At 39.7% G+C, this 27,960-nt stretch overlaps 1 protein-coding gene across 4 annotated transcripts; it reads left to right on the top strand.

The window, feature by feature from the left end:
- Window positions 1-42: 42 nt before the first annotated feature.
- On the top strand, window positions 43-27,162 carry LOC136717295 (phospholipase DDHD1). 4 transcript variants are annotated; one of them, XR_010805214.1, is made up of 16 exons: window positions 43-1,228; window positions 3,833-4,009; window positions 9,371-9,472; window positions 12,650-12,778; window positions 13,166-13,313; window positions 16,139-16,248; window positions 16,523-16,629; window positions 17,220-17,476; window positions 17,998-18,073; window positions 18,508-18,657; window positions 19,002-19,066; window positions 19,220-19,398; window positions 21,090-21,275; window positions 21,485-21,639; window positions 24,251-24,429; window positions 26,843-27,162. XR_010805214.1 is itself a non-coding variant. In XM_066694859.1 (15 exons), exons 1-15 carry the CDS (start codon window positions 394-396, stop codon window positions 24,287-24,289), a joined length of 2,715 nt encoding a protein of 904 aa, XP_066550956.1. In that variant the 5' UTR covers window positions 43-393; the 3' UTR covers window positions 24,290-26,680. The 4 variants fall into 4 exon arrangements, 3 of the variants coding, with proteins under 3 accessions (XP_066550956.1, XP_066550955.1, XP_066550957.1); XM_066694859.1 differs by lacking the exon at window positions 26,843-27,162 and having other exon boundaries at window positions 24,251-26,680; XM_066694858.1 differs by lacking the exon at window positions 24,251-24,429 and having other exon boundaries at window positions 44-1,228.
- Window positions 27,163-27,960: the final 798 nt, after the last annotated feature.

Below are 27,960 nucleotides of genomic sequence, written 5' to 3'. Positions count from 1 at the left end.
GTAGCCGGGCGCGCTCCCGTGTCCCCCTGCCGGCCGGCTGCTGTTTGCAAACGAAGGGAGCCGAGCGGTCGATCCGGAACCGGGGAGACGGGGGTCTGAAGGGGGATTTAAACGCAAGAGAGTCGGGCCCGGGGGGTTCTATGTCCGGCTTCAGCAGGAAAGTCGCTCCGAGCCGGCGCCGCTGCTGCAGGTGGTGGTGGTCGTGGGAGGGAGAGGGAGAAGGCAAAGCGGGGGTCTGTCGGTTCCCAAGGACTTATCATCACAATAATCCACACCGACAGCGTTAGAGCTATATATATATATATATATATATATAGTTTTTTTTTTAATGATATATATTTTAAATAGTGAGACGCACATCAAATCCACTACTATACACTGAATACAACAGTTATGAGCAATTATTCGGACAAAACGTCTTTGCTCAGTCCCCCAGACAGCCCGGACAACAGCAGCGCGTCTGTCGGAGGCAGTGACTGGGACTTGGGCAACGATGTGTTTGTGTGCTGCTATGAGGAGCCCATGGGCGGAGAGCGGATACGGGCAGGGATGCACTCGGTACAGCCGGGTTTGGACCGACACCTGCCCCTTATCCGAGCCCGGCACCGGCCGTCCCAGGAGGGCTTGATTTTGGGCCTAGTGGAGGAGCCTTATGCCAGTTATCACCGCGGTTCCGACGCCAGCTCAGCCTACCTGGACGCCGGCGACCAGGACTACAGCGAGAGCGATGGCAACGTCGCCCCGCTGATGGAGACCAGGAAGCGGAACCGCTCCAGCAGCTCCCGGCACCGATACGAGGTCGTCACCGAGCTGGGCCCGGAGGAGGTGCGCTGGTTCTACAAGGAGGACAAGAAGACCTGGAAACACTTCGTGGGGCACGACTCTCTGAAGATCGAGGTCATGTATCGCAAGTTCTGCGAGTTGAACCCTAGCAAGGCCCGGCGCCTGGGGCCCAGGGGCTCGGAGGAAGGGGAGGAGGCTGCTGCTGCTGCGGCTGCTGCCGGGTCCGAGGCGTCCATCGGCGAGCCAGAAGGACTGGAGGAGGAGGGACCGGTGACCGTAGAGCCTCTCGCCGGGGGCCCGGGGGACAGAGGGGCCGAGGAGGGACCAGACACGGACGAGAGGGACCTGGATGCGATTGGCATCAATGTGGAACCGGTGTGTGTCAGAGGAGGCTTGTATGAGGTGGACGTGAAGGAGAAGGAGTGCTATCCCGTGTACTGGAACCGTAAGTGTATAGCTGTGGTGTTATTGATCAGATATTGAAAACGTATAAAAACATGAGTGCAGTAGATCTACCTGTGTGTTCAGTAACCCTAAACACATGCACATCTTTAAATGTATACAATATAAAGATAATGGGCGTTAAAGGTATATTGACAATCCATTTACTACTCCTTACTTTTATTGATTTCAACTTTGACATTTAGATCATATACAGGAAAACATGCGTTTCTGCAACAGTTCATGGCACCTGCTTGGTTAGTATGCAATCGTTGGTCACATGACGTCCCCAATGACGTGCAGTCCTTCTTGTTTACCTTTTTGCTCATGTTTGTAGCATTATTTATTTTTGTTCATGGACATCACACGTTAAGAAAAAACTGAAAGGCTGTATAGTTTGATGATGGATTGCCTCTAACCCCATTGAAAAAGCGAACTAAACATTCAACACCCAGTGCAAAACACAAGGCAGTTGAGTTACACCGGGTTGTAATGTAACTTTACTCAATTGTTTCACAGTATAATTAAGTAAACGCAACCCTATATTTTGCAGCAATGTCAGACACAATTAAAGTGAAGGGAAAAAAAAGTGCAAATCGCTGCAGGCCCCTAGCTCCTGTAAATATATTATTTCTGTTTTGAATGTAATTTAATTGCTCCAGTAGTGCCAGATGTTTCAGTTCCTATAATCAGACCTCCACATCTAATCACTGTCGGAGGGATTGCTGAATCCGGATCATATCTGAATGGGGGGGATTATGCATTGGGCAGAAAGAAACAGAAATTGCAACACCCTGACTCCCTCTACTGCTGCTTATTCCTCTAGATGAATGGAAATTAATCCTGATCTCTGACTGGGGGCAGATTTAAACCTTATACCAGTGCCTAGGCCATTGCCATAGTGAATGGCTTTTACTCGGATATCATACACAATTATCTGTTTTTATCCTTCAGGCATAGATTTTTCCATCAGTGCTAAGAATCTCGAAAGAATGGTTTATGATTGCAAACTTGAGGATTTCCATGAGGACAGTGGCCAATTACTGATGCCTCAATACTTAATTTGGTTATTAGTTGCATTAAATACAGTAATGTTTGCTACGGAGTTCTTTTCCCATCTATCACAATGATTAAAACACAACATTGATTGTATCCGTTTGAGATCCAAATTGATCAATAACTGATTGAAGTTCAACAGTATTTCCCGGTAGTAAATGTATGTATCCTGTACAGTATCAGCAGTAATATTGTAAGACGTTTGTTTTAATAATTTATTCTATAATGCATTCATTAACAGTTCCTAGGCAGCACTACTTTATGGAAATATCTTTTCTGTGGTTTTACATTTTGAAACTAACCTACCTTCAGTTTTGTTTACTATCTTGAAACTGAAAACGAGGCCTTTGAGGTTTTCATAACATTATTGTAATCCCTCACTTGCTTCAGTTTAATGTTTTCTCTTTCCTTCCTCTGATTCTTTACCCACACTGCGGTGGGATACAGGTGGTACATAAACTCTTAACATATTTGTAATGAGCTACGTCTCAGTATGCCCTAATGGAGCAAGATTGTTGTAGGGATGAATGTTCTTCAGCTTCCAATTCTGGCTTTTACCACTCCCTGTTATTAATAATATATAATGATAGCATAGTATGCACTGTGAATTAATTTACCTGAGTGCCACCCTGAAAGGGGTTTCTAGAAACTCCTAAACCATTAATCTTGAAAGTGTAATTTCCTTCCTGAATGCCTTGGCTGGTATTGAGTTTTCCTCCCAATTGTACCACTGGGCATCTGGTAACCTAGTTTATTGTTTCCATTATCACAGGGTGTGTGGGGCAAGTCAGGATCTGATTTGTGTCTTTAGTTCTGCTTCTGTTTAATTTGTCACATTTTAGTCTATGGTGCACAACAGCAGCAGCAACAACAAAAACAACAGGACATTTTCTCCCAGAACACAATGTTTTTGAACTGTGCTCGAATATGAGTGCTATAGCATTTTACCTCCGGACTGTTTGTCCTGTAGTTTTATTTTGTCGCCTTTCTCTTTTGTTGTGGAAGAACAGCTTTGTACATTGTTTGCCCAGTTAAACATATAATGGGCCTTTAGGGTACTTGTCACAACTAGTTTAGGGTTGCCTCTGCAGTTTTTGTAAATGCAGTTAACCTTGAATGTTTAGACAAGCTATCATTCTGATTCAAACAAAAAAAGACACCATTAGAACAGGGTGCTCCGGTTTTGAGTATAATTTATTCTGCAAACAACAGATAGGAGGGTTGCTTGACCTACACTAAGTGACACTGGTCTGTATTAGTTACTTATTAAAGGATTGATTTTGGCGAAGAACCACATCTAGTAGGTAAAAGAAAGAAAGAAATATGATGTGAACCAGTGAGGAAAAAACCTTTCATTAGAACATTGTTTATATTTTTTGCAGACAGTTATCTAACATTGCCTAGTGAGTACTTGGCCCCCCAAAGTATCTTAAATTACTGTGGAATATTGGGGCTTGATCCTGCTTACACTTTGCCTTCTAGATCAGCAGACGGGAGGTAGCAGTATGGGCCTGCCCATTTGTCTAATGATATTGTGCGTGTCTTGTTGTAGAGCAGGACCGCATCCCGGTGATGAGGGGACAGTGGTTCATCGACGGCACTTGGCTTCCCCTGGAGGAAGATGAGAGTGACCTCATTGAGCTGGAACACCTGGGCTGCTTCCGTGGACAGCAGATGCAGGACAGCTTTGACACCGATATTGTGGCAAGGACAGTTGACAGCAAAGATGGTGAGCTAAAAAAACCTGCCTTTGGGGTTTTGGGAGGAGTGGGGAGGGGTAGAGTAGTTCCAACAGATAGCCTGTTTCACTTGGGACCTGATTGAAACTGAATCCGAGACACAGGCCTGTAAAGGTGTTGATATCCTGTCAAATGAAATTCATATCTGATCCTAAAGTTAAATGGCAATGCTGCTGTACATAATGTTTTTTAATGACAGAAATTCACTTGTTAAAGGAAAAACCTCTCAAACACTGGTGTTCTGGATTAGTGATTTGCCTGCTTCTTTGAAATAATTTGAACAAACTACTTCTGCTGCAATACAACCTATTGTAATGTGTATTCCTTCTTTGGTTTTCATGTCCCCAAGGTTCAGGTATGGCAAAGACTGCTACATTTAAGTTTATTATGATGTCTTATATTCCCCAATCTTGACTCATTTTAATCCTGTACCAATCCCACATATAAAAGTTAAATCAGATTCTGGAAGTTAGGACATCTCCCAAAAGGGATGGAAACCTTTAAATTGAGGTTTTCTGAAGTTCTAGGATTAGCATTAAAGCGACAAGGTATTTGAACGTCGCTAGTCTGTTGCATCTTCCTCTGAATAATTCAGGTGGGCGAGATTTTATTTCCTGTGTCTTCAGTCAAACCTGTCAAAGTCTCAATCAGTCGGGTTTCTTGATGAAGTCAAAATCAGCAGTTTCATCTGATTTTCAAAGACCTGTCAGTGGAAACGGCTGACAACAGTTCTCTGCTCTTAAGCAGCATTTTAACAACAATCTATGAAAGCGTGGCAAATGATTTTTAGTGGATTTATGCCAAAATAAGTAGCCTATACATTTTCAGCAAATTATACCGAGTAAGTTATGCAATACATTTCTTACCAATTTTTCCATATTTATGTATTTATAACAATATTATATATTAGATGGATAGCTTGGACCAAATCTGCAAAACCTAAGCCTTTGCTTAGTTTCCTGTTGCGTGTTTCTTCTCTGCGGAAGAAGGCTGACAGCTAGGCTTGGCCTTCTCAATCCACTAACTTTTATCTATTAAGTTGTCAATAGTCAATAATTATCACACTGAGGTGTTAATACCAGTATCTCCTTTGATGTATGGGTGCGTTTGAAACCTAAAGCGACGTGCCACTTTGGTGTAGCCTATATATAGGACAGTTATATTCCAATCATAAGATTTGTAAACCTGCTGATTTCACCTGCTGATGCGATGCAATATTTAAAGTAGTGCAGTATGCATGTCACTCCCATTTAGCGTGTCCTCCATTATATTCTCTCGGTTTTGTTGCCTAGTGTTTTTTCCTGCGTTTTATCAAAAACCATAACAGCAATTTGCAATTCCTGCCTGTAGTCGAAAACTGAAGTGCTGTGAATGCCATTTCTAAAAGGAAATGCTTCTGTATTACCAATGTTACAAAAAGGATAGAAATCCCCTTGTAAGCCTCACTGCCTGCATGATCGGGATGTTTGCAGGAGAAAATAAGCAAGCATTCCCTTGTGGGCTCTGATCATGTAAAACCCCGGCACCAGCTGTAATCACGAATGTAGTGAAAAGCATATGTACAGAGATGCGATTGAGTATGAATAATAGAATCGCTTCCTTTAATGCAGTGCTCCTAAATGCGGATTGGTATGGTAACACGGGAAGTGGTGCATGCTGGGTTTTGTCACCTGTGGTTAATGCCTCATAATAAATGGCAATTGGAGAATGAGAAACTGCTCCACTGTGCCCTTTATTTAATGAAAAAGATGTATATCAAAGGATGTTAGGCATTATTTCTTAATTTTAACCATATTCAAAGGAATAAATAACAAACAAAAAAAAGTGTGATTTCCAAGCAGCACAATCTGTCATGGCAGAGTGTTGGAAACTGAGATGTGCAAGTGCTTATTGAAATTATTGAAATTATTATCACAGAAATTATTGAAATATACAATGAACATGAATCTGTTTGTGTTGTGATAAAAGCACAAAACTGATACAGCTCCCTGTGGCCTTGAGATGACAACTACTGCCAGAATACTGATTTGTTGTTAATGGGTCTAATCTTTAATATAGTTGTGTGTGTGTGTGTGTGTGTGTATTGCAGATGGTGATCTGAGTGGGATTTATTTGACTTTGCTTTTGAATGAATGGATGGGTTCCAGTCTTTAAGTCACAAGTGAAACAAGGTTATCTGTCTCAACTCAATTATCTGACTACATCATTCTCCACATTATGATTTGACTAATGAAATCAGTTTCGTCAGTCTGTGTGGTTAGGAGAACTGCATGAATAAACACCAGTGAACATTACTTTTTTTGAGTTTGAATGGTTTGACTTTTCATGATGCTGTGAATAAACCTAATCTTCTGTAATTGTGTGAAAGGGAACTGCATACATGTATCAATATATAGGGAGCTTACAGTACCATTTAAAAAGGACTATTCATCCAGTTGCAGACACGATAAATTGAAGTATGTTTAAGAGCATTTTCTTCCAGACACTCCCTGTAGTCTTTCATATTCAAATCTCCGCAGTACTGCATTATGCTAATTGAAACCCAGTGAGCAGATTCTGTGAGGTAGGAAAAGTAACATGCTCAGGCCTAGGTCCCCTTTGTGATGAAACCCATAAAAACAAGTCTATTATTCTCTGAACAACACACATTGAAACCGTACTAAGGCTTTCTTTCACAATTCTAAAAATGTTCTGATATGGCCTTTGGGGTGGAAAAAAACAACATAAACCAGACGACAGCAGAGACTTTTTTTTTTTTTTCTCATAACCGTAAACCAAACTGCAAATCTGAAAATCGGTCCGAAATTACTACTGGGAATGATGTAAATGGTTTGTGAATTAGCGTGTGAAGGGTTCTTTCTATAGACAGTCATCAGAGTCTTTGGTAACTCTGTGGTGTGGAGCAAAATGCTTTTAAACCTTGGCAAGCTGGGAAATTGGACAGATCAGAATGTGTTTGTTTGCCCTCGAAACATGAATAAGGCAAATTAAATAATCAGGCAGAGTAAAGGTGAACCAACGTGAGTGCCTGGAACAAGAAAAGCAGACTATTCAATCAATTAACTTTTGACAGTGTTTCTTTAATGCCAGACTTATTTCTATTTTAGTATTATCATAATCTGTGGCATTTTATAGGTTCATTATAATTGGTTCACTGTTTAGCAGCATGTGTTTAAAACAATTATCTGGCCTTTATTTTATTATCTGGTTGTAAAGGCACCACATTGCAAATTTCTCTGGGTTGTATTTTAGATTGATTTGGTAAAATGGGTCCTAAATGTTTAGGGGAGTTTAACACAAGATTATTTAAATCTTCAAATAGGATGACATTTTGTTTACTATCTGTGCATTGAGGATTTGAGTGTTTCTACTTTTACAACAATGACATGTAAATATATTTACTTTGATTCAGATAGGAAGCCCATTATTTATTTCTCTGTGTCTTCAAACAGAGGTAATCTCCATGTAATGATGTACTTCACTTTCACCAATATTGTGTTACTCTGCTATGAATAGGCCTTCATGCAGAGTGTATTCACATGTTTCTTCATTATGAGTTGAATCTGAGCTCTCCCAGACAGGTGTGTCATGCCCCTGATTTGAATCACTCTGTGTCAAGTCAAATACCTCGATGAATAAACCAAATTAAGGTGTTCCTTCCTGAGTAGGCGAATGTGTTTTACATGGTTTGTAGAAACTCATTTAGGAAAACAAGCAGAGAGGTTTAAACCTGCTGACAAGCTTAAGTTAGTTGGGCTTTTTTATTGTTTCTTGTTAGCTTAGCTTTGAAAATAGAAATGGCAAGAAACGTATCTTGGTACACAGAACTACCTGCAAAGGAAATGCAAGAAATATATAATTGATAGTGAGTTTGTACATAAATCGCCTCTGAACTGTTGAATGGCATATTTGTATATATTTTAATTAAGGAACTCTTAACCCATGGAATATTTTTTTTTAGTATACCCTTTTATTTCAGGCACATGATCTTATGATTTGGACAATGCACCTGCAGAGATGTTACGACTGTCCTTCCTCTTAGAAATAAAGACAAGTGTTTATTTTTTTCCTTAGAGAGGATCACATTATAAGGAATTTCCTACTCAAACGTATTACTGTCCTAAATACAATCAGCAATGGCGGAAGTCCAAGCCACCACAAACTGGAACAACAATAATGCTGGGGAAGTAAAATGAGGATACAATAAAGCCTTTTTGTGTTGAGCCCATGCCCTTTTTGCTTTTTTTTTTTGTGAATTTCTTCCTTATAATGCTGCTGTCATAAGCAGAATTCCCTTACAAATGAACACTTGAGCATTCAATACTTATTAACACTGAAGCAGTAAAGTTTTGTTCACAGCTCCTATTTGGGGGGGAATGTGGTAAAGGGGCAAACAGGCCAAGTCTACAATGGGATCTTGGAAATGACCTTTCACCTCTTAAAGGACACCCCTATTCTACCGCATAGAAATCCAAGATATGTCACACAGAGTGCTGCCTGAGAGACGCTCAGATTCGTCCTGTCCCTCTTACCATTACAGACCTATTGAGATGCAGGCTGCCTGTCTCTGGAGAGCACCTGTTGTCAGTCTTTGAGGTGACTTCCCTAAATCAGGCAGCCTGTAAATTAAAGAGTCAGGTTGCACAGTGCTGACGTCTGTTTCAAGCGATTTACCCAGTTTATACATTTTGGTGATTCTGTGAGCTTCTGGGTTTGCCTTTTCTTTTGTTCCCTTTACTATGGGGGACACTGATGCTCAGTGGGACAAGGTTTCGGTATCGTTTATCCCACTTCTCAGGGTACTTTGTCTGGAAGACCTGTAGTCCTCATAGGACAAGAAAAACACTTCCTGGAAAACACGCCCCATAGAAACGAAGCTTCTGTGCACCCTCTCTTTTTAAGTGCAACGAGTGTAAAAATGGCATTCAATCTGACAGGCTGTTTTGGGATATTGTTTTATTCCTGGTGTAAAAGATCCCATTGAACCCTCTGAATGACTGTAAATGTCACAGACTGCCAAGTGCAAAATAAGGCAAATGTCATTTTGACACTCCTTGTTGTCAAAGACCAATGAGTTAGCTAAGGGGTTCGAAATCACGATTCTCAGGGAAGAACTAACAGCACCGATTTGTTCAGCCGGTTTGCTTTTTGAAATGTGCTCATTGGTGAAGAATGCCGTGTGTGTGCGCACTAAAAACGAGTGTGTTTTGAATTGCACGTGCAGAACAGGAAGCGAGTTGTGAGTCTGTTAGTTGTTCCAGAGGACTGTGGTGGAGCGCCACTGTCTGCTGACTAGCAACATCACTAGTGAACATCACTGCCATGACACTCACTGTTTCTTAATTTGTTAGTTCTCTCCCATCTACCCCCTTTCTACCTCCCCTTTCTGTTCAAATGGAGAGGATATCAGCCGAATGCTAAAACTGCATGTCACAAGCGAAAGCGTTGCCAAGGTACAGTAACCAAGCATTTTATTAACATATACCTTTAGATAGACATTCATTTTCCTTTTCTCTAAATGGCTGTTTAATTGACTGCTATCCTAGACTGAGCTTGGTTAGATTTTGCATTTCTTTTCCTCCTGCCTCAGTGCTGCTGCTTTGTTTCTCATTCTAAAGTCTTCGTGGTACTAAAGGGGAAGCAGGTTTGATTAGTTTTCCCTGATACTAATGAAATTGCTTCAATCCATATAAAACTCTGCATTTCTCTTCCTCGCAGTTATGTTTATTTTGAGTAGGAAAGTGTAAACTATTTGGAATTTGAATATTTTATTAGAAATACATAATTTAACCTGAAAGGGAAATCTTTAGCAAAACAATAAGGAGGCACCAGATCAAGAATTTAAACCTACTAATACCCATACCAAAGTTTTTCAGATATAACAATGCACAACACTAAAACTTGGTTCGTTTTTTGTATAGTCTTCAGTTCCAGAAAGGTTTTGTAAACCGAATGTTGTGTGACGCAGGAATTAACTATTGATACTGAACATGGGCAGAAAGATACATTGATTGCCTGTACTTCTATTGCCTCTGTAGATTTCCATCCAAGTGACATTTCTGCTTTTTTGGAACTTTGTAAAGTAACTTCAGAAACAGAGTGAGAGTGTTTTTGACCACTCGGTTAATAATGTCTAGGAAACAGTGACTGAAGTTGGGCACCACAGAATTGCATTTTCAGAAAGTGCAGATGGAGTGTAGTTATTTCAAAACACTTTAAATGCCTTAATAGTGCCAACATTTGTAGCAAAGCTTCTTTATAATATCCAGATATAGTTGTAGAAAGTATTTAAATAAGGTTTGCAATGGTGAGGAGCAAAATGTACACCTCAAAAACAATGGCAGTGTTATCACTTGATTTTGAATACACAGTATTGCTTGACACCCCCCCAGCTCTCAGTTTCATTAGTAAATCTCTTCGCTCCCTACTTGACTTACTGCCTGTATCCCCTTTGACCTGCAAACTGTTATATGGGCTTGCTTTACTTTTCTGAACTTCTCTGCCTTAAGACTTTGGGTGAATCGTGTGTGCTCTGGATCTCGCTGCTTCTATCTTCATCCTATAGTGAATTCAGGGATCTGCCGTTTCTCATTTGAACATGTAACCTGGAGGTGTATTGCATAGTAACACCGTGAGAACAAATATTTTGTCAAAGCTTGAAATGTGTTGAACCTATTTTGTGTGATCCATTGTCCTGATCAGATTTAATCAAATTATTTGATGCCATTGAAATCATTGCATGTCTTTCTAAAAGGGAAACGCAGATGTTTGGGGAAAAAAAACTAAAAAAAACTGTGATTTCAGAGCTGAAAATGCTGAACCTTTGAAACGCAGTGCGTCTTTGACTTTCTCTGTGGAAACAGCTTTTGGGCATCTTTTCTTGATGTGTTTTTGTTCTACATTGTGGGGATGGTTGTCAAACTGACTTTCAGTGCAAAATATATATCGGGTTCATAATATTTCTTGAAGGGTTTTCTTATCTGTAATCAGAACTGAAATATTGTTATACATGTTTGGCATGGCTTACATTTTCATAATGATAGACACATAAAAAGATTCTGAAACTCAACAAGTAACAAGTGACCTTGACCAGAAAATAAAACCTTTGTTGCCTTTAAAGGCAGGAATAGATCTGTACAGAGTTGTGCAATCCCCTGACCACATTCATCAGACTCATCTCAAATTAACCTATTAAGATCTCGTCTGTTTGGTGGTGGTGATAATCTCCTTTTTAGATGCTGAAATGCTATACTGTTCAATTTAACAGCTTTATATTTGTTTTTAAGTGTAGACTACTTGGTAAAGAAAAACAAAAAGGAACAAAAAGTAATGCTGATGTCAAACTATGAAATTCTAGTTTTAGTCTCTTCTTGTAGCCTAGTCATATGACTTATAAATAGGACGTCTTGCACAACATGTAATTGTTTTAAGGATTTATGTACATTAGTCACAATAGTAACGGTACCTTTTCACAAAAGCTGGGATTAAACCAAGAACAGGATTGCACACTTTGGTAATGACAGTTGGGTAACCCTACTGTTGGCAAATGAAACTCCAAAGACTAAAGTACGCCCTGTCTAAATGCAGCTTGCCCTAACTATTCTCTTTTAAACTTCTGAATACCACTATTCTTATGATGTAACAACTTTTTCTAACTTAATTTAAAAACTCCACAGAATTTGCCAAACAGTAGAGTAGTAGAAGTAGTAGCAGTAATGTTTAATTTACTTTTGCTACACAGTAAATTTGTAAATATCGATTAAATTACATACAAGCAAGTCAATCCCAGAAAATTCCTACAAATCCTCTGTGCCTTATCTGGCCAAAATTATACTTGTGCTAATGAAGTAAACTGGAAATGGAAATCCTAAAATCATTTTCACAATGGATGGCCCTTTTTGGTGCTTTGTACTGTGATTTAAATACTATGTTGAACTTACTGTATTAATGCATGGAAGTCCACTTGTATACTCTTCTTGGTCAGAGTTTTAGGTGTGATTGGACTTAAATTCAAATGTATTTTGACAGTATAATTCCTTTATTTGTAAAGGACTATTTAATACCATCTGACTTCTCATATTTCTAATGTATTTCCTTGATGCCTATCCTAATTAGAAGGACCCAGGAGAACAGAAGCAAACTTATTCCTGAGTTTATTTTTGCAACCAACATCAACATTTATTTTCAGAAACTTCAATGCTTTTGCTAACCTGGTCAATATCAATCTAAGCTGAATCAATATCAAAGAATACTAACTCAAGAATGCAAACAGGAAAGAATTGAAATATGAGCTAAATATGGATGATATAACTACTGTCAAATCATTTAATAGCATATGGTTATCTTCAGGTCTAATTGAATACCCTGTACTTGTCTTAACTGTATCTATCCAAACTGTGTCTAATATAGGCAGATACCAAGCTCCTTCAGTGTGGGGAAGGTGTCATCTGACTACAATGCGTCTGTGTTGAAGTGAATGTCAAATGTGTTTGGGCTGTGACAAGCTCTGCAAAATAAACGACGACATTTAAAGTACAACAAAGTTTAATTACTGATACTTCCCCCTCCCTATGGATCCCCTCTTTCTGTCTGTCGGTCTGTCTCTCTTCTCCCTCTCTCTTTCCCCACAGCCATTCACAGTCTAAAGCTGAGCCGCAGCCACGTGGACTGGCACAGTGTGGAGGAGGTATACCTGTACAGCGATGCCACCACCTCCAAAATCGCCCGCACGGTCACACAAAAACTAGGCTTTTCCAAAGGTTAGTGGAAACTGACCACATTCTTTGGTGGAATTCTACTGGAATACATTTAGTACTTTTAGCCGATGCAATGGGAATGAACTGAGTGCTGTCGAGTGTCAGGGGTTTGGCTGCTCTTGGCATCCTGTCAAATATGATTCAGGAAGTTCTGAACAAGATAATTGCTCTGACGCAAGATAATTGTGCCATTAAAAAGCATTGCCATTTTGATTTAGATTTGTAATTTCCAAAGATCTAAGTTATAACAAGTAGGCCTATTTATATATTTATTTATTAAATTTAACCTTTGGATTGATAAGGTCATCCAGACTGTTTACTTTTGTATTTTTAGTGATGTTATAGAACATTTTTTCATGAATTCACTTTTCCCAAAACCTTTTTACTCAGCATCAAGCAGTGGGACGCGTCTCCACCGTGGATATGTGGAAGAAGCGTCCCTCGAAGATAAACCCCCTCAGACCACGCACATCGTGTTTGTCGTTCATGGCATCGGACAGAAGATGGACCAGGGTCGCATCATTAAGAACACTGGCATGTAAGTCAACGCTGACAGGGCCGTTATCTTATAGGTTTCTGCCTCCGCTGCATGTAAATATATCTGTCTTAAAAAAATATCCTGCAACATTAAGGTGTACATTTAAACATGTGTTCATTAAAACGTTTTTTCCGTTTTTTAAGTACTTGCATCTGTCTTATGGCGTTCTGATCAGAACTGATGTTGGAGGGAAGTGCAGAATTCCCTTGGCTTTGAGAGGGATTTTACATGTTTGCATTGTTACCAGCCCATTAAAGCACACGTTTATTGTCTGATTTAAAGCAGAGAGAACTGATTTCCGCCTTGTTCTGTTCAGACAGGCACACACACCAGGCTTGGGAAATAAGTGTTTGCGTAGCATGTGCTTTAGTTTGAAGACCCGTTCGTGTGAAGGAGTGTCCCTGTCTTTGGGATCTGCATGTTCCAATACCGGGGACTTTCTCATAGGATTTTCAGTGCATTCAGGGCATTCTCAGATTTGCTTTTTCTCTTTTTCCTATCATTATGCACAAACACAAATGCAACACCATGCCTGCTATGGAGACCTAAATGCAGTGTGCTGTCAAAGGGGAACTCCACCGAAATTCCATGGTTTCTCAGGTTATTCTATAAGCATTCTATAAACATTCTGTAATGAGCTTTTCATATCTAGCTCATTCTATGTACCATAATTCGCTCCTGCAAGCAGCCACGTAAAAATGAAGGTATGGGCTTCCCCTTGTGTGCAGTTCACACTCAGCTGTAGCCTACACACTAGTGCCCCAAATAAAATAATGATGTAAAATAATAGCGACAGTTCTGGTTGGTGAAATAAACTTTTTATGACTACAAACCGATTTGTTCTTTCAAAAAAAATAGGGTGATAGGACCATCGAACATGCATAAAATGTTTTTTAATGATTTTTGTGACTTTTCGTGAGTTTCCCAATTGACTTCCAGCAAAGCAGCTCCAGAGTTAGCACCCCTGTGACGTCACGGCCTATTTCTCGATCTCTGAATTCTGGTACATAGAATGAGCTGGACATGAAAAACTCACTCCACAGTATGTTTCTACTTACAGAATAACCTGAGAAATTGTGGCATTTCAGTGGATTTCCCCTTTAAGTCTCATTAAGTCTAATGAGAACAATTTAAGTAGGTTTGTAGTTATTTTAGTAAGTTTTTAATCAGGTTGTTCCATTTTCCATGACATGGATAGACAGTTCTGAGTGCTGCTTTTTATTTTTCTACATTTTTTCTACAAAAAATAAGTCGGGTATATAGCTAATTTGAAATGGTTTACACTGCTTTTCAAAGCAGCCTTAAAAAATGAATGATAAGTAATTAAACATCTGAGGTGAGACAAAAGTGTGTATTGTATATAAATCTGTTAGAAACTAAATTTCCCTGTGGCTCTCCTGCACATGGTTGTAGAAATAATTTTGGAGGCTGTTGCACAGCAAAGATGTGAAATAAATTGCTTCAATTCGCCACTTAAAAATTGCATGGAAAGATTGTTTCCCAGTCATAAACCTTCACGAGAAAGTGCATATAATGTATACTGTCTTGATCAGTATTGTGAAGGAGTAGAGAATAGGGACTAGTTCTCTCTCCTCATAGAGTTCCTCATATTTGAAATACCCCTAGATGTTCTGTCACATTTCCTTTAACGACAAAGCAGCACCTTTTAAATAACCAAACTCTATGATTTTTGTGTTTTTGTGTCCCATACTGATTTTCTCAAATTAAAGAAGCAATATTTGAATAGTTTTGATTGATGGGTCCAGTGTTTGGGTTTCAAACTCACATTTCTTTTGAATTTAATTACCTAAATGTAATGTGTTACTCTGGTGTTTTGATTGAGAAAATACCAATTTCACGATTTTCCTTGATTTTAAATTGTTTTTGGAATTTTTTTAATGTATGGTAAACTGATAGATTGATTTATTAATTCCCCAATCAATTATATATTTATATTCATTATTATAATTTAAAACAAAGCACTTGAAGCCCTGATTCTTACATTCTGTAGGTTTTCTGATGTATTCAAAAAGAGCAGTGTAGGTGGGCCCAGCTGGCTGCCATGACCCGCTCTTTGCAGCCGGACATGTTGTGACAGTGTTTATGAGAGTCTCTTCTATGTCAGCACAGAAAGGGACAGTGCGTTGCAAGCTTGCGCTCCTTCTGCTCTCTGACGGTTAACATGCCAGCTGATCCCCGGTGCTGCGAGAGGCTTAGTATGTTAATAAGGTAAAGCAGACTAAGGCAGTCCACTAAGCCTATTTCTCAGAAGAGATTAGGGCCGCCAGTCTACAGCTTCAAGAGAACATTTAAGACACCCAGCTTGCTTTCTCAGCGACTGACGAGAGTTGTGATCGAGACCCCTCTGATTCCACTGGGAATAGGTTGCTTCTGATCGTGAAATGAATCTTGATCGATATGATTCCAACCCCGCATCAAATTTTAAGGCAAAAAATAAAACTAGTCTGGTTACTTTTGATTTTTAATTCCTCTTCCATACTCATGATTATATCTGAAAGGCAGATGCTGAAAACACACTGATTAGTTACTTCACATACGAAAGCATTTCACAAGTCTTAGTGTACAGAGAGTCAGACTTTTTATTGCTATTTCTTGAGGTATCAATTTGCATTCCGATGCTCTGTGTTTCCATTACCTGTATGTTTCTTTTGACTCGCTCAACAGACCACTGCTGTGCAGTGACTATTTTGGTATGTCTAGAAGACTCTTGCATGGTCATGGACTGTTGAAACCTAGGGGATGATTCAAAAGAAAGGAATAGGTCTGTACTCTACTGTACTGATTGTCTGTCTGTGCATTTTAAGGATGAGAGATGCTGCACGGAAAATGGAGGAAAAGCACTTTTCCGACCGTGCTGCTGAGCATGTGGAGTTTTTACCCGTGGAATGGAGGTCGAAACTGAGTCTGGATGGAGGTAAGCTGTGGGAACATGAAACCAATTCCTATGGGCTTTTCGTATTTGATTTTGGTGAAGTTCTAATTGATAGGGAATTGTTTTCTTGATTCTAATTAGTGAACATCATAGTATAAAACAACGTCTTATACACGTTTTTTTGGCAGTCTGTCTTGTTCAAATCCCAGCTCTGTCGTGCCTAAGAGGTAAAACCGTTCAGTGGTGCTCAGTGTAACATTGTCTCAAGTAGTGTTGGCAGGACATGTGTTTATATGTGTTTGTGCTGTTCTTGTAGACACTGTGGACTCCATCACTCCAGACAAAGTGCGGGGTCTGAGAGACATGCTGAACAGCAGTGCCATGGATATCATGTACTACACCAGCCCTCTGTACAGGGACGAGGTGGGTCTATACAGAGCTCTCAGGCCTGGTCATTTTATTGATTGATTTATTGGGCTAAAAATTGACTATTGGTGATGAACCTTCCCATTTTGATCATAATACAAGACAATTCAACTTACCAAAAATGTTTTTTTACTAAACAAACGCCATAATTAGTCCAACAGTCGTCCTCTAGAAATGCAGTCTAGCAATGCCCAGCATGAAATGTATTTTAAGAGAAAAAGCTAAATGTCAGTCTACTAACCGACAGTGAAAGTATGAATGTCTTTGTACACAGCATGCAGCTCTTCCTGTGTGGTGACAGCAGGTCGTAATTAGGCGTGCCAGCATATTTATTTTTCTCGCTAAGATGTCTGAAGCTATATTCGTCTGCCGCTTGATTTAATGAACCGCAATTTGCTATATGTTAGAGGTGGTCTGGATTTCTGAATCATTTGGGTTATTTAAAGCATACAAATATTTCTGCAAGACAACCATTCTAGTCCTTCTTAGAACAGCATTAGGGATAAATGCACTGTTGTAATAATTCCTCATGTACCCATGAGAGAGGGTTGACAGGATGGTTTAGGTTCTGACCCTGTGCTTGGCAGATCACGAAGGGCCTGACGCAGGAGCTGAACCGCCTATACTCACTCTTCTGCTCGCGCAACCCCGACTTCGAGGAGAAAGGAGGAAAAGTGTCCATCGTGTCGCACTCCCTGGGCTGCGTCATCACCTTCGACATCATGACCGGCTGGGACCCCGTGAGGATGTACCACCAGGAGCAGCAGGCACTGCAGGAGGACCCCCGGTGGCTGAGTTATGAGGAGCGACACTTGTTGGAACAGGTTCATCTCACGAGGCAGAGGTGAGGGCAGGCCTCTCTGAAGCTCACCTTTCTACTGCACTCCTTTACCTTGGCTGTTTTGCCCGGCACTGGGCTGAACTTCTCAATGCTGCACATTCAATGCTGATTGTCATCCAGTCACAAGGAGGCAGCAGGATATTGTGTTTACTGTATACAACACTGTGTGCATGTCATCATTCTTACACTAATGTCCCACAGATGAACTGCTCATGTAACTTTCCATTGGAAGCCAACTTCATTCTTTAGAAAAACAAATTGCAATATTGAGTTTGGCTTGTCTGACACAGGCGGATATTATGCATATTTCAAAGTTGGCATAACTATTACACACTTATTGGAAGAATCTTCTACATTATAGCTAGCCAGTGGTAATCGTTGTGCTGCTTGTGTAATTGCTGCTTGAGACTTTCATTTTATGTGGCTAGATAGCTTTTGAAATGTGCTCGTTCTCTGGAATTTGGTGAACAGGAGCAAGAAACTGATCCACAGATCCCCTTGTGTAATCTTTGTCTTCTCCATAGACTAAGAGAACTGGAAGATCAACTGCAAGGACTGGAGGCCTCAATGCCCTTGGCATCACCAGCCTTGAAGTTCAAGGTATTGAAATGGCCACACTGGCAATATACTCCTCATGTGACCGCTGCTCTCCGAACCAGGTCCAACGATCACACTCCAAATCAGTTGACACTTTTTATTCCACAAACATACTCTGAACAGTCATATTTCTTGTGATGTCACGCGATCGACAACACGCTTAAACATATGAGATGACTGACACTTTTTGGTGTGATCAGTGCTGTGAATTGTGAAATGTGTAAAGGTCTAGATCACGTGTAACTGCTTTTGAATGAACAGTAATATTTTCCAGCCTTAAGTTATGTTTGTTTGTTGAGGTCTGTTTGTTTTTCATTTTCTTTATAACAGCACACACTCTGCTTTTGTGATGCCAAACAAATCTTGTTGTATCCGTACGGGCTTCTTAAACCAGCTGTTGCTGACCGCATTTGAATGTTGCCCTGTCTGAACCACAGGTGGAGAATTTCTTCTGTATGGGCTCTCCGCTGGCAGTGTTCTTGGCTCTCCGGGGCATTCGGCCTGGGAACAACGGCTGCCAGGACCACATTCTTCCCAAGTCCATCTGCCAACGCCTCTTCAACATTTTCCATCCGACCGACCCTGTGGTGAGTCTGTCACAGCTCCCCCGAACTTAGCAAAGGACAGTGGGCCGCCGTGGTCCTCCACTGCACAAGGTCCATTCATGCACTTGAAGAACCTTTTCTTCGAAGACATATTCCTCCACTGAGCGCAAACCTGATTAGAGGCAACTGATAAAATGCCCAGATCCACTTACTTGGCTCTCTACTCAACCCAGTGTTTTACAAATAATCCATTAGGTTCAGAAGAGAATCATTTGAATACATTAGAGATTACATAGTATCATTTCTATTTGAGCTACTCTTTGCAGTCTAGTCCTGGCCTTTGTTATTTATGTATATTAAGCATATCTATCTCTCTCTCCCTCCAGGCTTACAGACTAGAACCTCTCATTCTAAAGCACTACAGCAACATTGCACCCGTCCAAATACACTGGTGGGTATTGCCTTGCGAATGTACATCTTCTAAGGGCTAATATTGAATTCACTGATATTACTTCTTGCCTTCATGTTTGTTGTTCTTTTTGTCTCCGCAATACAATTTGAGCTGAGGAGAGGAATGATTTTTGGCCTTGCTTCTCCGTTGCAGGTGTAACACTACCAACCCCACTCCCTATGACCAGATCCGACCCACCTTCATCAACCCCATTAAAGAGACTACCTCCGCCTCCGACACCGAGAGCATCCCCAGTCCCAGCACCTCGCCCGTTCTGGCCCGACGGCACTATGGAGAGTCCATTACCAACCTCGGCAAGGCCAGCATCTTAGGTGAGAGACCATTGCTCTGTGTGGGTCTGGGCATCCTCTTTCAAAAGCCCCGAACAATATAGCAGCCTGCAAAAGATGGAAAACTGGTCTCAATTTCATATCTCTGCTGTGTCCTGCTGCGAGCCACCAGGTGGAGCTCAGCTCTCAAGTGTTAGTTTTCCCTCAATTATTCTAGATGTATCAAGTGTTCAGAGAGAGAACATGGTATCATTGCAGCAAGTGACATGAGTAGAAGCAGCAAACATACAGATCATGAAAAACATACATTTGATTACTTTATAGCAAATTTTTTCCTACTTAGTCTTGGTTTTTATTAACAATCTAGAGAGAATTGCTTACTATGTACTGCCATCTTGTGGCACAGAAAATAACAGCTTGCACTTCCAATGTCTCCTTGATCTCGGATGTAAGTGGAAAAACAGGCTTGTCGCAGACCAACCCCATGCTACAATATGTTTCAGTGTTTTGAAGATGATATATGCCTATTGTTTCATTTTTTTTAAATTTGATTCATTACAAAAACTAATTTACGTAATATTACATTTGTTTCCAAGCAATGCAGCATCATACTAAATCATAAATAATCCAGGGAAAATAAGAAAAAGCAAGAGTCTTTTTTGGGGGAGTTGTCTGTGGTATTTCCGAGAGAGGGGCCAGACTAGGGTTTGCGTTGCTTAACAACTAGATAGCAAAATGAATGAAAGTCTCTTTGTTTCCTCTATCTGCTCCTCGCTGCTTTCACGCCCTCCATCCTCCTCCTCTGATGAAATCTCCATGAAACACAGCGGTTTCATATAATGGTCCTTTTAATTAAGTTTTCACTTGTTTTGTCACCTAGCATTTTTGCATATATTAATATACCAGTGTCTAACTTCACTTTTGTTTTTAGTTAAGTCTTGGACATTAAAATAGGGAATTGATCACACATTTTTAATGCTGTTTACAAAACAACAAAAATTTACTAATTCGTTAAATAAGTTAAGCATTTCACTCATGTTATGTCCTGTTGTTTCTTATGGAGTTATAGAGTGTATGCATCAGTATTTCAGTAGTCAACAATGTTTTAGTCATTTTACACATTTACATATGTGATGTATTGTTTTCTCTTTTGCCAACAATATTAATAGATAATGACACTGAAAAAAGACTAACAACATCGGGGGGGTGACTGATATTTTTCCAGAAGCGTTAAAACATAGATGAGATGGAGTGAAGAAGCTTAATATCCCAGTTAATTACGAGGCTGATAATTAGCCTGGTGTGCATAGCAGCTTTGTTTCATTTGAGTGCCGTGTCCAAGAGTTTTGAAACAGTGCTGCTGTGTGTGGGGACACTTTGTGTGAAAAAGGCTTTCAGAACGGCAGGCCTTAAAGATGCTTTGTCTGGTAGTTGGCATCAGAAGCAATGCTGGAACAGAGAGATGCAGAAGGAAACACTGCGCTTCAGATGATTAATGTTCTTCAGCTTAACTGAGCCTTAACTGAGATCAGATCATGCTTTGGTCTACGTCTGGATTTCATATGAAGGGAAATGTCAACTTGCATTCATGAGTACAGCACACTCGTATAGAGAGACACTGGGCTACACATGCCAAGACTTAATAAGGGCATAGCAATGCTAAACGTTTTAAGATTGTGTCGATTGTCCTGCCTTTGATCTTCAACGCTGTGTGTCGTGTGCTTTCTGAACAGGTGCGGCCAGCATTGGGAAGGGCATCGGAGGCATCCTGTTTTCCCGGTTTGCACGTTCCAGTAGCCAAGCATCGGCAGTGGAGGGTAGTGTGGCGGAGGGCGAGGACAAGAGGCCCGTGGACAGCCAGTCCTCCTATGGCCTCTCCAGCTTGTCTCAGTCCAGCTCCACCATCATCGAAACAGCACGTCAGTGTTTACATCAGTACTTATGCCCTTAAAATCAATACCGTGGAAATGTATGAAAAGCTAAACCTTGCCTTTTTATTTCTTTAATGTGTTTTTGTTGTTCCTCCATAATAATTTGCAACGGTTATCTTACATGCCTTTAGGAATTGTGAGCATATTTTCTTGGTCTGATGTGATTTGTAAAACGTTTCTTTCTGTTTGTGTTTCAGTGGAGCTGGAACATCGGATAGACTTTGAGCTGCGGGAAGGTCTGGTCGAGAGCCGCTACTGGTCTGCGGTGACGTCTCACACGGCCTACTGGTCCTCCCTGGACGTGGCCCTGTTCCTGCTGACTTTCATGTACAAGCAGCAAGAGTTACCAGAAGTCAGTGAGGATAACCCTGACCCTGTGTAGCACACGTCGACCGCCCGACGCACAAAGACACACCCGCATACACATACATGTGCACGCAGATACATACATACATACATACATACATACATACATACATACACACACACACAGACCTACATCCTTCCTCCTCATTGTTTGGGCAGTATGGACCCTGTGGAGTGCTCGACACTAGAGACTCCTGAACCCACTTGCACAAGGAGAACTGTCAGACCGTTTCAATCAAAGCCCACGAACGTTCTTTGAGCCTGAAGATTGCGTTGCACCACAGGGCTGGGTGTAAAGGCCAACAACCAGCAGCAAGGGGCACTAGTTGTCCTTCCAGGTGCACTGGGACTGGTAGTCTCCCCCACACAGTCACACACAAGAGTAACTGAAAGCTTACACACTAAGGCTGGGGCCATCCACACTTTTATTAAGAGACCATGTTGCTGTAATCGCTCTAAATACTGAGCTAACCCGATTAATTTCATTCCTCTCCGTAGCAGCGCCAGTCTGGCCTATGCAAGACTGGAGTCTCATTCTCTGCGCTTTCATTTGAACGATGCTAAATTCTGAACTGACAGGATACTTAAGATCTGTAATATGCATACTATGATTGGAAGACTGTTTATTTTTCGTTCTTTTTTTATATTTCATGTGGGAAATAATGTCAATTCCTAAATGTAGTGAGGAAAGAGCATTTATTTTAATGCCATGTATTTTCTTACCTTTTCTTCCCCTGCAAGTGCATCGTGCGTTGATTCCCTTCACTTTGAGTCATAGCTGAAATGTACCAGGAGATTATAAAATTCATCCCTTTTTATTCCCATACCTTTAAGAAGGGGTGTTATTTATAATAACCTTCATTACAGAAAATAATATTTTTAGCAATCTTTAGATAAATGTGTGGCGCTAAGAGTTTTCAGCCTCTGAGCAAAGTCATTTTCACATCTTGTAATTATACATTCTGTAAATATAACTAATCTTTATATGCATTGGCCCTAATTGGAGAGGTCATAATGAAAAGGAATGAGCTTTATAGTCAACTGGTATATCTAAAATGGTGCTGCAATCAACCTTTTATTTTTCTTGTCAAAGACGCATCTCTAAAATGCTACGTCTCCTAATTAGGCTGGTGGATCTGTTGAATAGGAAGGTGATTTAAACCTGGTTTCCATCTGGTTTGAGATGGAGAGTTTTATGTGGCCATATTCATTCTTCTGCCATCATTCCCATTGGCGGTGTGGACGGCCATTGCTTCACAATGTTTACAACCTGGTTCATGGGATGGCTGATGCTTTTATACTAATGTAATGTATATGTTGTTTTCCATAAATTAGTTTCAAATCTGAGACTTTTAACTCCCACTCCACGATTTTGCCAGTGGTTTATTTGAGACAATGGGACAAATTTGAAAGGACTGCCAAAATTGTAGATCATGTGTGTTTTTTCAAAGGGCCGGTGGAAACGGTGCATTCAGAGCACATTCATCCTCAACATGAGCCAGTCGGGGTTATCCTGTGAGCTGTGGTTGCATGTAAACTACAAAAATTGCATGAGGTCAGATTTGTCCATACAAATCAGCTCGGCAGTGCTTTGGGATTGCTCACTCTGTCGTGCCAGTGAAAAGCTGCTTTCTGTGCTATGGGTGTAAAGGGAATCTATCCTATTTTCAGAAATGTCCAGATTGATTTTATTATTTTTTCACTCAAACCTTAAGGTAAGAGTTTGGGAGATATGTAACAATGATCAGAGATGCAATGCCTTCAAGAAGGTTTGGGGTCCACGTGATGGTGGATTGCCCCGCTAGCTGCAGTGAATGTGTCCCAAAGCTGCGTTTTAAATTAGCTGAATATCGTGGCGTCAAATATTTCAGTGCTGCTCATCTGAAACTGGAAAAGACTTGAAGTCTAGACCGTCTGTAGCACAGATACACTAAGAATATGTACTTAACCATAATAAAACGAAAAACAAGACCCAGATACATCATTGAATGAAGGATGCACAGGTAATAATCCTACAACTTTTCTTTCCCACAGTAGTGATTTTACGTATATAAACACACACACTCTTGATCATTAAACATAGTAGACTCTGCTAAAGTTTGTCCCATGTGGAGATTGATTTGATGTGACACCATGAACACCACTGCATGTTGGGATATTTTCGGTGTACTCCCAGCAATGACAGTGACCTGGGCATAAGTAATGGCTCTTTATAAAAATAAAATGCAGTGAAAACCTCTGGGAAGAAGTGGAAAGGCACTTGAGGAATAATCTGGGGAAGCCAACGTGTCTCGCTGTGCTCGAAGCAAACGGCACCCCATTGCTCTGGTTATGTTACAGATGTTGCAGGAGTCGTTAAGGCGAAAGGTGAACCTTCAGCAATACATATTTTATGAATCACTTTTTTTTCTAATATCTTTTGGTAACATTGTGTGTGCGTTTATATATATATATATATATATATATATAATATATGAGAGAGATTATATTATTTTATTTATTTTTTTCTGTACTATACCAAATCCCAGGGATTCAGGGCTCTCAAGAATTGCTGCAGTTGTTCCAAAATGAAGTTTCGTTCCTCTTAATTTTCACAGTCTGTTACATCAGGAAGTACACAAGCTTTCTGTGGTTGAAGCGGCTTGGTTTTCACTGACGTGTTCTCACTGGTGTGATGAAGCTGATGCTTAAATTGGATTGTTTCACCTTCGCTTGAGCTCTACAAAACACTTAAAACACTCGAGGGTATGTTGTACATGCCTCCAATGTTTACATGGTAAGTTGGATCACCTGTAAGGGTTGTGAGAAGTTTTTTTTATATTAATTTACTATTATAATTATAAATAGTAGAAGTAGTTTAGGTAATATTATTTGTTTTTGGAATAATGGTTGGCCAAAACAAGATGCATAATTTTGCTTAGATATTTCAAATCTGTCCAGATATTTTCAATTGGTCACTCAGCAGATTCATGGTCTGAATTGAGTGACAAACTTTAACATAAAGATCCACCAAGGCACTTCTCCAGTCTTAAGTATGACCTATAGGTTTGGTTTTCCACATTTATGATGTCCCCACCTGTCACAAAAGTTTTAAGGTACTTAAAAATAAGTTACATTGAAACTCTTCTTTTGTTACCATGACCTGTTGAATGCTGAAAACCCCTTTTAAGGTACATTTTGTAAAATTTGCCGTGCAATAAATCTGAAGATTTTAATTGTCAATGAACACTAACATTGTGTAAGTGCCCTTAATCTCTTAATTCTGGAATAACTTTAATTTCACCAATTTAATATAAAGTTTAATATCAGATGTATTTATTTTTTGTCTGTGCATTCATGGATTGTGCACAGCTTTCCCACAATTCACCTGGCTGTCACTGCCATGTTGATTTGGTTTTGCTCACCTTTAAAATAAATCATTGGTCTGTTCTTACCTAGTTCCAAGTGAGGACTTTAACTCTGTACTTGTTCTGCTGTACAGAATAATTTTGTGTTTTGTGTTAGTAATTTTATTTTTTTAATACTAAACCACAGTTTATTTTTTGCCATATAAAATGTCTCACTAGGGATAAAATACCACATTATTTGCACAGTCTGGTGTAAACAAGTAACACGACTGCAGGATGATAACATTTAATACATATTTTAAAAGTCAAATTGATAATTTGCTGTATCAAATATGTGAAATAAATCAAATGCTGGAAAATTAAAAATGCATTTTATCAAGTCTCCTTGACATATTATACATTGTAAGCAAATGAAAGGGGTTTACAGTATTACAATGAGTTTTATTTTGTTTGTTTTTGAATGAGTCATTTGTTACAGTAATAAGTTAGCACAAGAAAATTGTTCCTGATGGAAAAATAGCAGTAGGCTCTCCCATCCATGGGGGGTCACTGTTTCTTCACATTGTTACCTTCAAAAGGATCAGTGGGATTTTGGAGAATCAAATAATTTTGACGTGTTTTCCAAACAGATCCTGGCTTCATTGTTCCACTTTTTAAATTTTCACTGTAATGATGGCATTTGGAAATCTGGAAACCAAGTTGTTTATAGTGGAACTGTACCTGGATTAACTCACAGGGATGCAAAAGCCAGGTCTGTGAGGGTCAATGGGTTTCCTGGATTCAATTTACTATAGTGGTAAAATTGCCTAATGAATTGCTTACTTAGTTGGATTCCCCATTTCTACAGGTTCTAAGTAGTTTATGATTTAATTACATATTTGTAAAATGACAGGATTGCAACCCTCGAGGCTTGTGATTTTGCACTGCAGAGCGAGTGCAATGACATCTGAGCAGCTCCGCTGAATTGTGCTGCATGATTTGATTCAGTTTAATTAGGCTTGATGGTAAAAAGTGTTCAGCCAAAGATTTGCAAGAGCCAGTCTGCTTACTCCCTCACGGTTGTGATTTTTAACAGCTCAATGTTCGGGCTCTTTGCAGACTGAAAGCACTTGAGCACAAGGCATGGTACAACTTTGAGCAAGCCAAGCAGGGGCGTTACATTTTCCAACTAGTTTGATATTTTTTCAATAATTGTTTCCATTATTTCCCTTCACAATTGTGACATTAAGTGTCCAGCTCAAGTTAAAGGATTGGCAAAACATCAGGGACCCACTATACTTGTGAAGTGGCTCCTCTCCATCTGTACAGTGATTACGTAGTGGAACATGGCAAGCTAGCTTCTGAATTGTGGAATGTCTGCAGTGAGGTAGATGGTGAACTTTAATGTATTGTATCCCATCCTCCATTGTGGAATGTGTGCTCTGACATTAGATCTTGGACTTTAGAATGTGTACAAGTCTGATTATTGATTCTAGAACGTCTGCAATGGATTGGGTTCTGTTTTTTGGAGCCTCCTCAAAGACTGTTCCTCAACTCTCATCTTTTGACACTGACATGATAAGCTGACAAGCTATTGACTCTTGAAGCTGTGCAATAACTGATGCCTGTAATTGATTAAACCTGCCATCTGAAACACTGTATTTTTTTTCTTTTATTAAAACCATTTCCTTTTTGACATTATTGGTGTTTTATATATACATATAAAAATGTGTGTTGGTGGTTTATGTATAAATACACATACATATATGTGTGTGTGTGAGAGAGAGAGAAAAGGGGAGAGACTTTTTGCACATCTTTATAATTAGTCTTATTGTCTTCTTTGTATTAATTTTATTTTTCCAGGTAAAAGCGTGTGGTCAGAATATGGATATGATGAGGTCTTGGATATGGCGATGTGCTCAAGTTTCTGGAAGATGGATAATCCAAACAAATTCATAAATTATTTTCAAAACCTGCTGGTCTTCCTTTTTGTATTGTGTATGTTGTTCTGGGTGGCCAAAGATCTCCAAACTTACTTTGAGAAATCATACCTGCTAATAGGCTCTCGTCCATTTGTGTCCATTTTTATCACACAACTTCCAAAGCTTTTTCCTCCAGCACTCAGTAACTTATATTCTCCAAATCTCCTGCTCATTTTCCAAAAATAAATGAGAAAAAAAAAAACGTTGGATTGTTTTGTTTTTGTGTTTTTTGTTTTACCCAGGATAGACATAAAAAAAAAAAAATCACGATTTACTTCAGTAGATTTTGCTCTGAAGTGGAAATCATAAAATATCACCTTGATAACCTTTCTGAAGTTTTAAATCATGCTATTTTTTTTGTTTTAATGAAACAAGCAGATAATGGTAAGTATTTGTTTGCCTCACTGTTACGGATTTGACGGGGAATTCATAAAATAGTTACTTACTATGTGAGTTCTGCAGGTTTGTTTAAAAAGAAAGAGAAAGCAGTTTTCTTTTACCTTGATTATTGGTATCATATATAAGCCCTTTAACATGATGTCAGAAGGGAATCTGCTATGCCATTGCTATATAGTCTGGATATAAACTCAGCACACACACCCTTCTAATCAGTAGTGACCTTCTCTACTTTGTACTTGTTACAACAATACATGTGAAGTCTAAATATGCAGATTGTTCATGGAGGTTTTTTTTTTTGTCTCGTATGTATATAATTTAAGAACACCTTGTTTATTTGTCATATTAGGATAAACGTTATAGGACTTTGTATTTAGAAACTTGAAATAGATCAACTTATTATTGTTTTAGTGTTTTATTCTGATTAAGTTGGTTAAGACCAGATAGTTTTTCTGCCTCTTTTCCTTTCTATGCAGTTGACTTCACATTCATATACTACTTCTTGAAAATGTGTTTACATTGTAATTAAAAACAGTCTATAAAAGGCAATAGAGCTGCTGCACACACAGTCCCAGGCCAGGAGAGCACAGCGCAGGGTTATAA

Source organism: Amia ocellicauda, chromosome 21, assembly GCF_036373705.1.
Source record: "Amia ocellicauda isolate fAmiCal2 chromosome 21, fAmiCal2.hap1, whole genome shotgun sequence".
NCBI lineage: Eukaryota > Metazoa > Chordata > Actinopteri > Amiiformes > Amiidae > Amia > Amia ocellicauda.
Note: the sequence above shows the minus strand (reverse complement) of the source record. Positions and strands in the feature narration are given on the sequence as shown.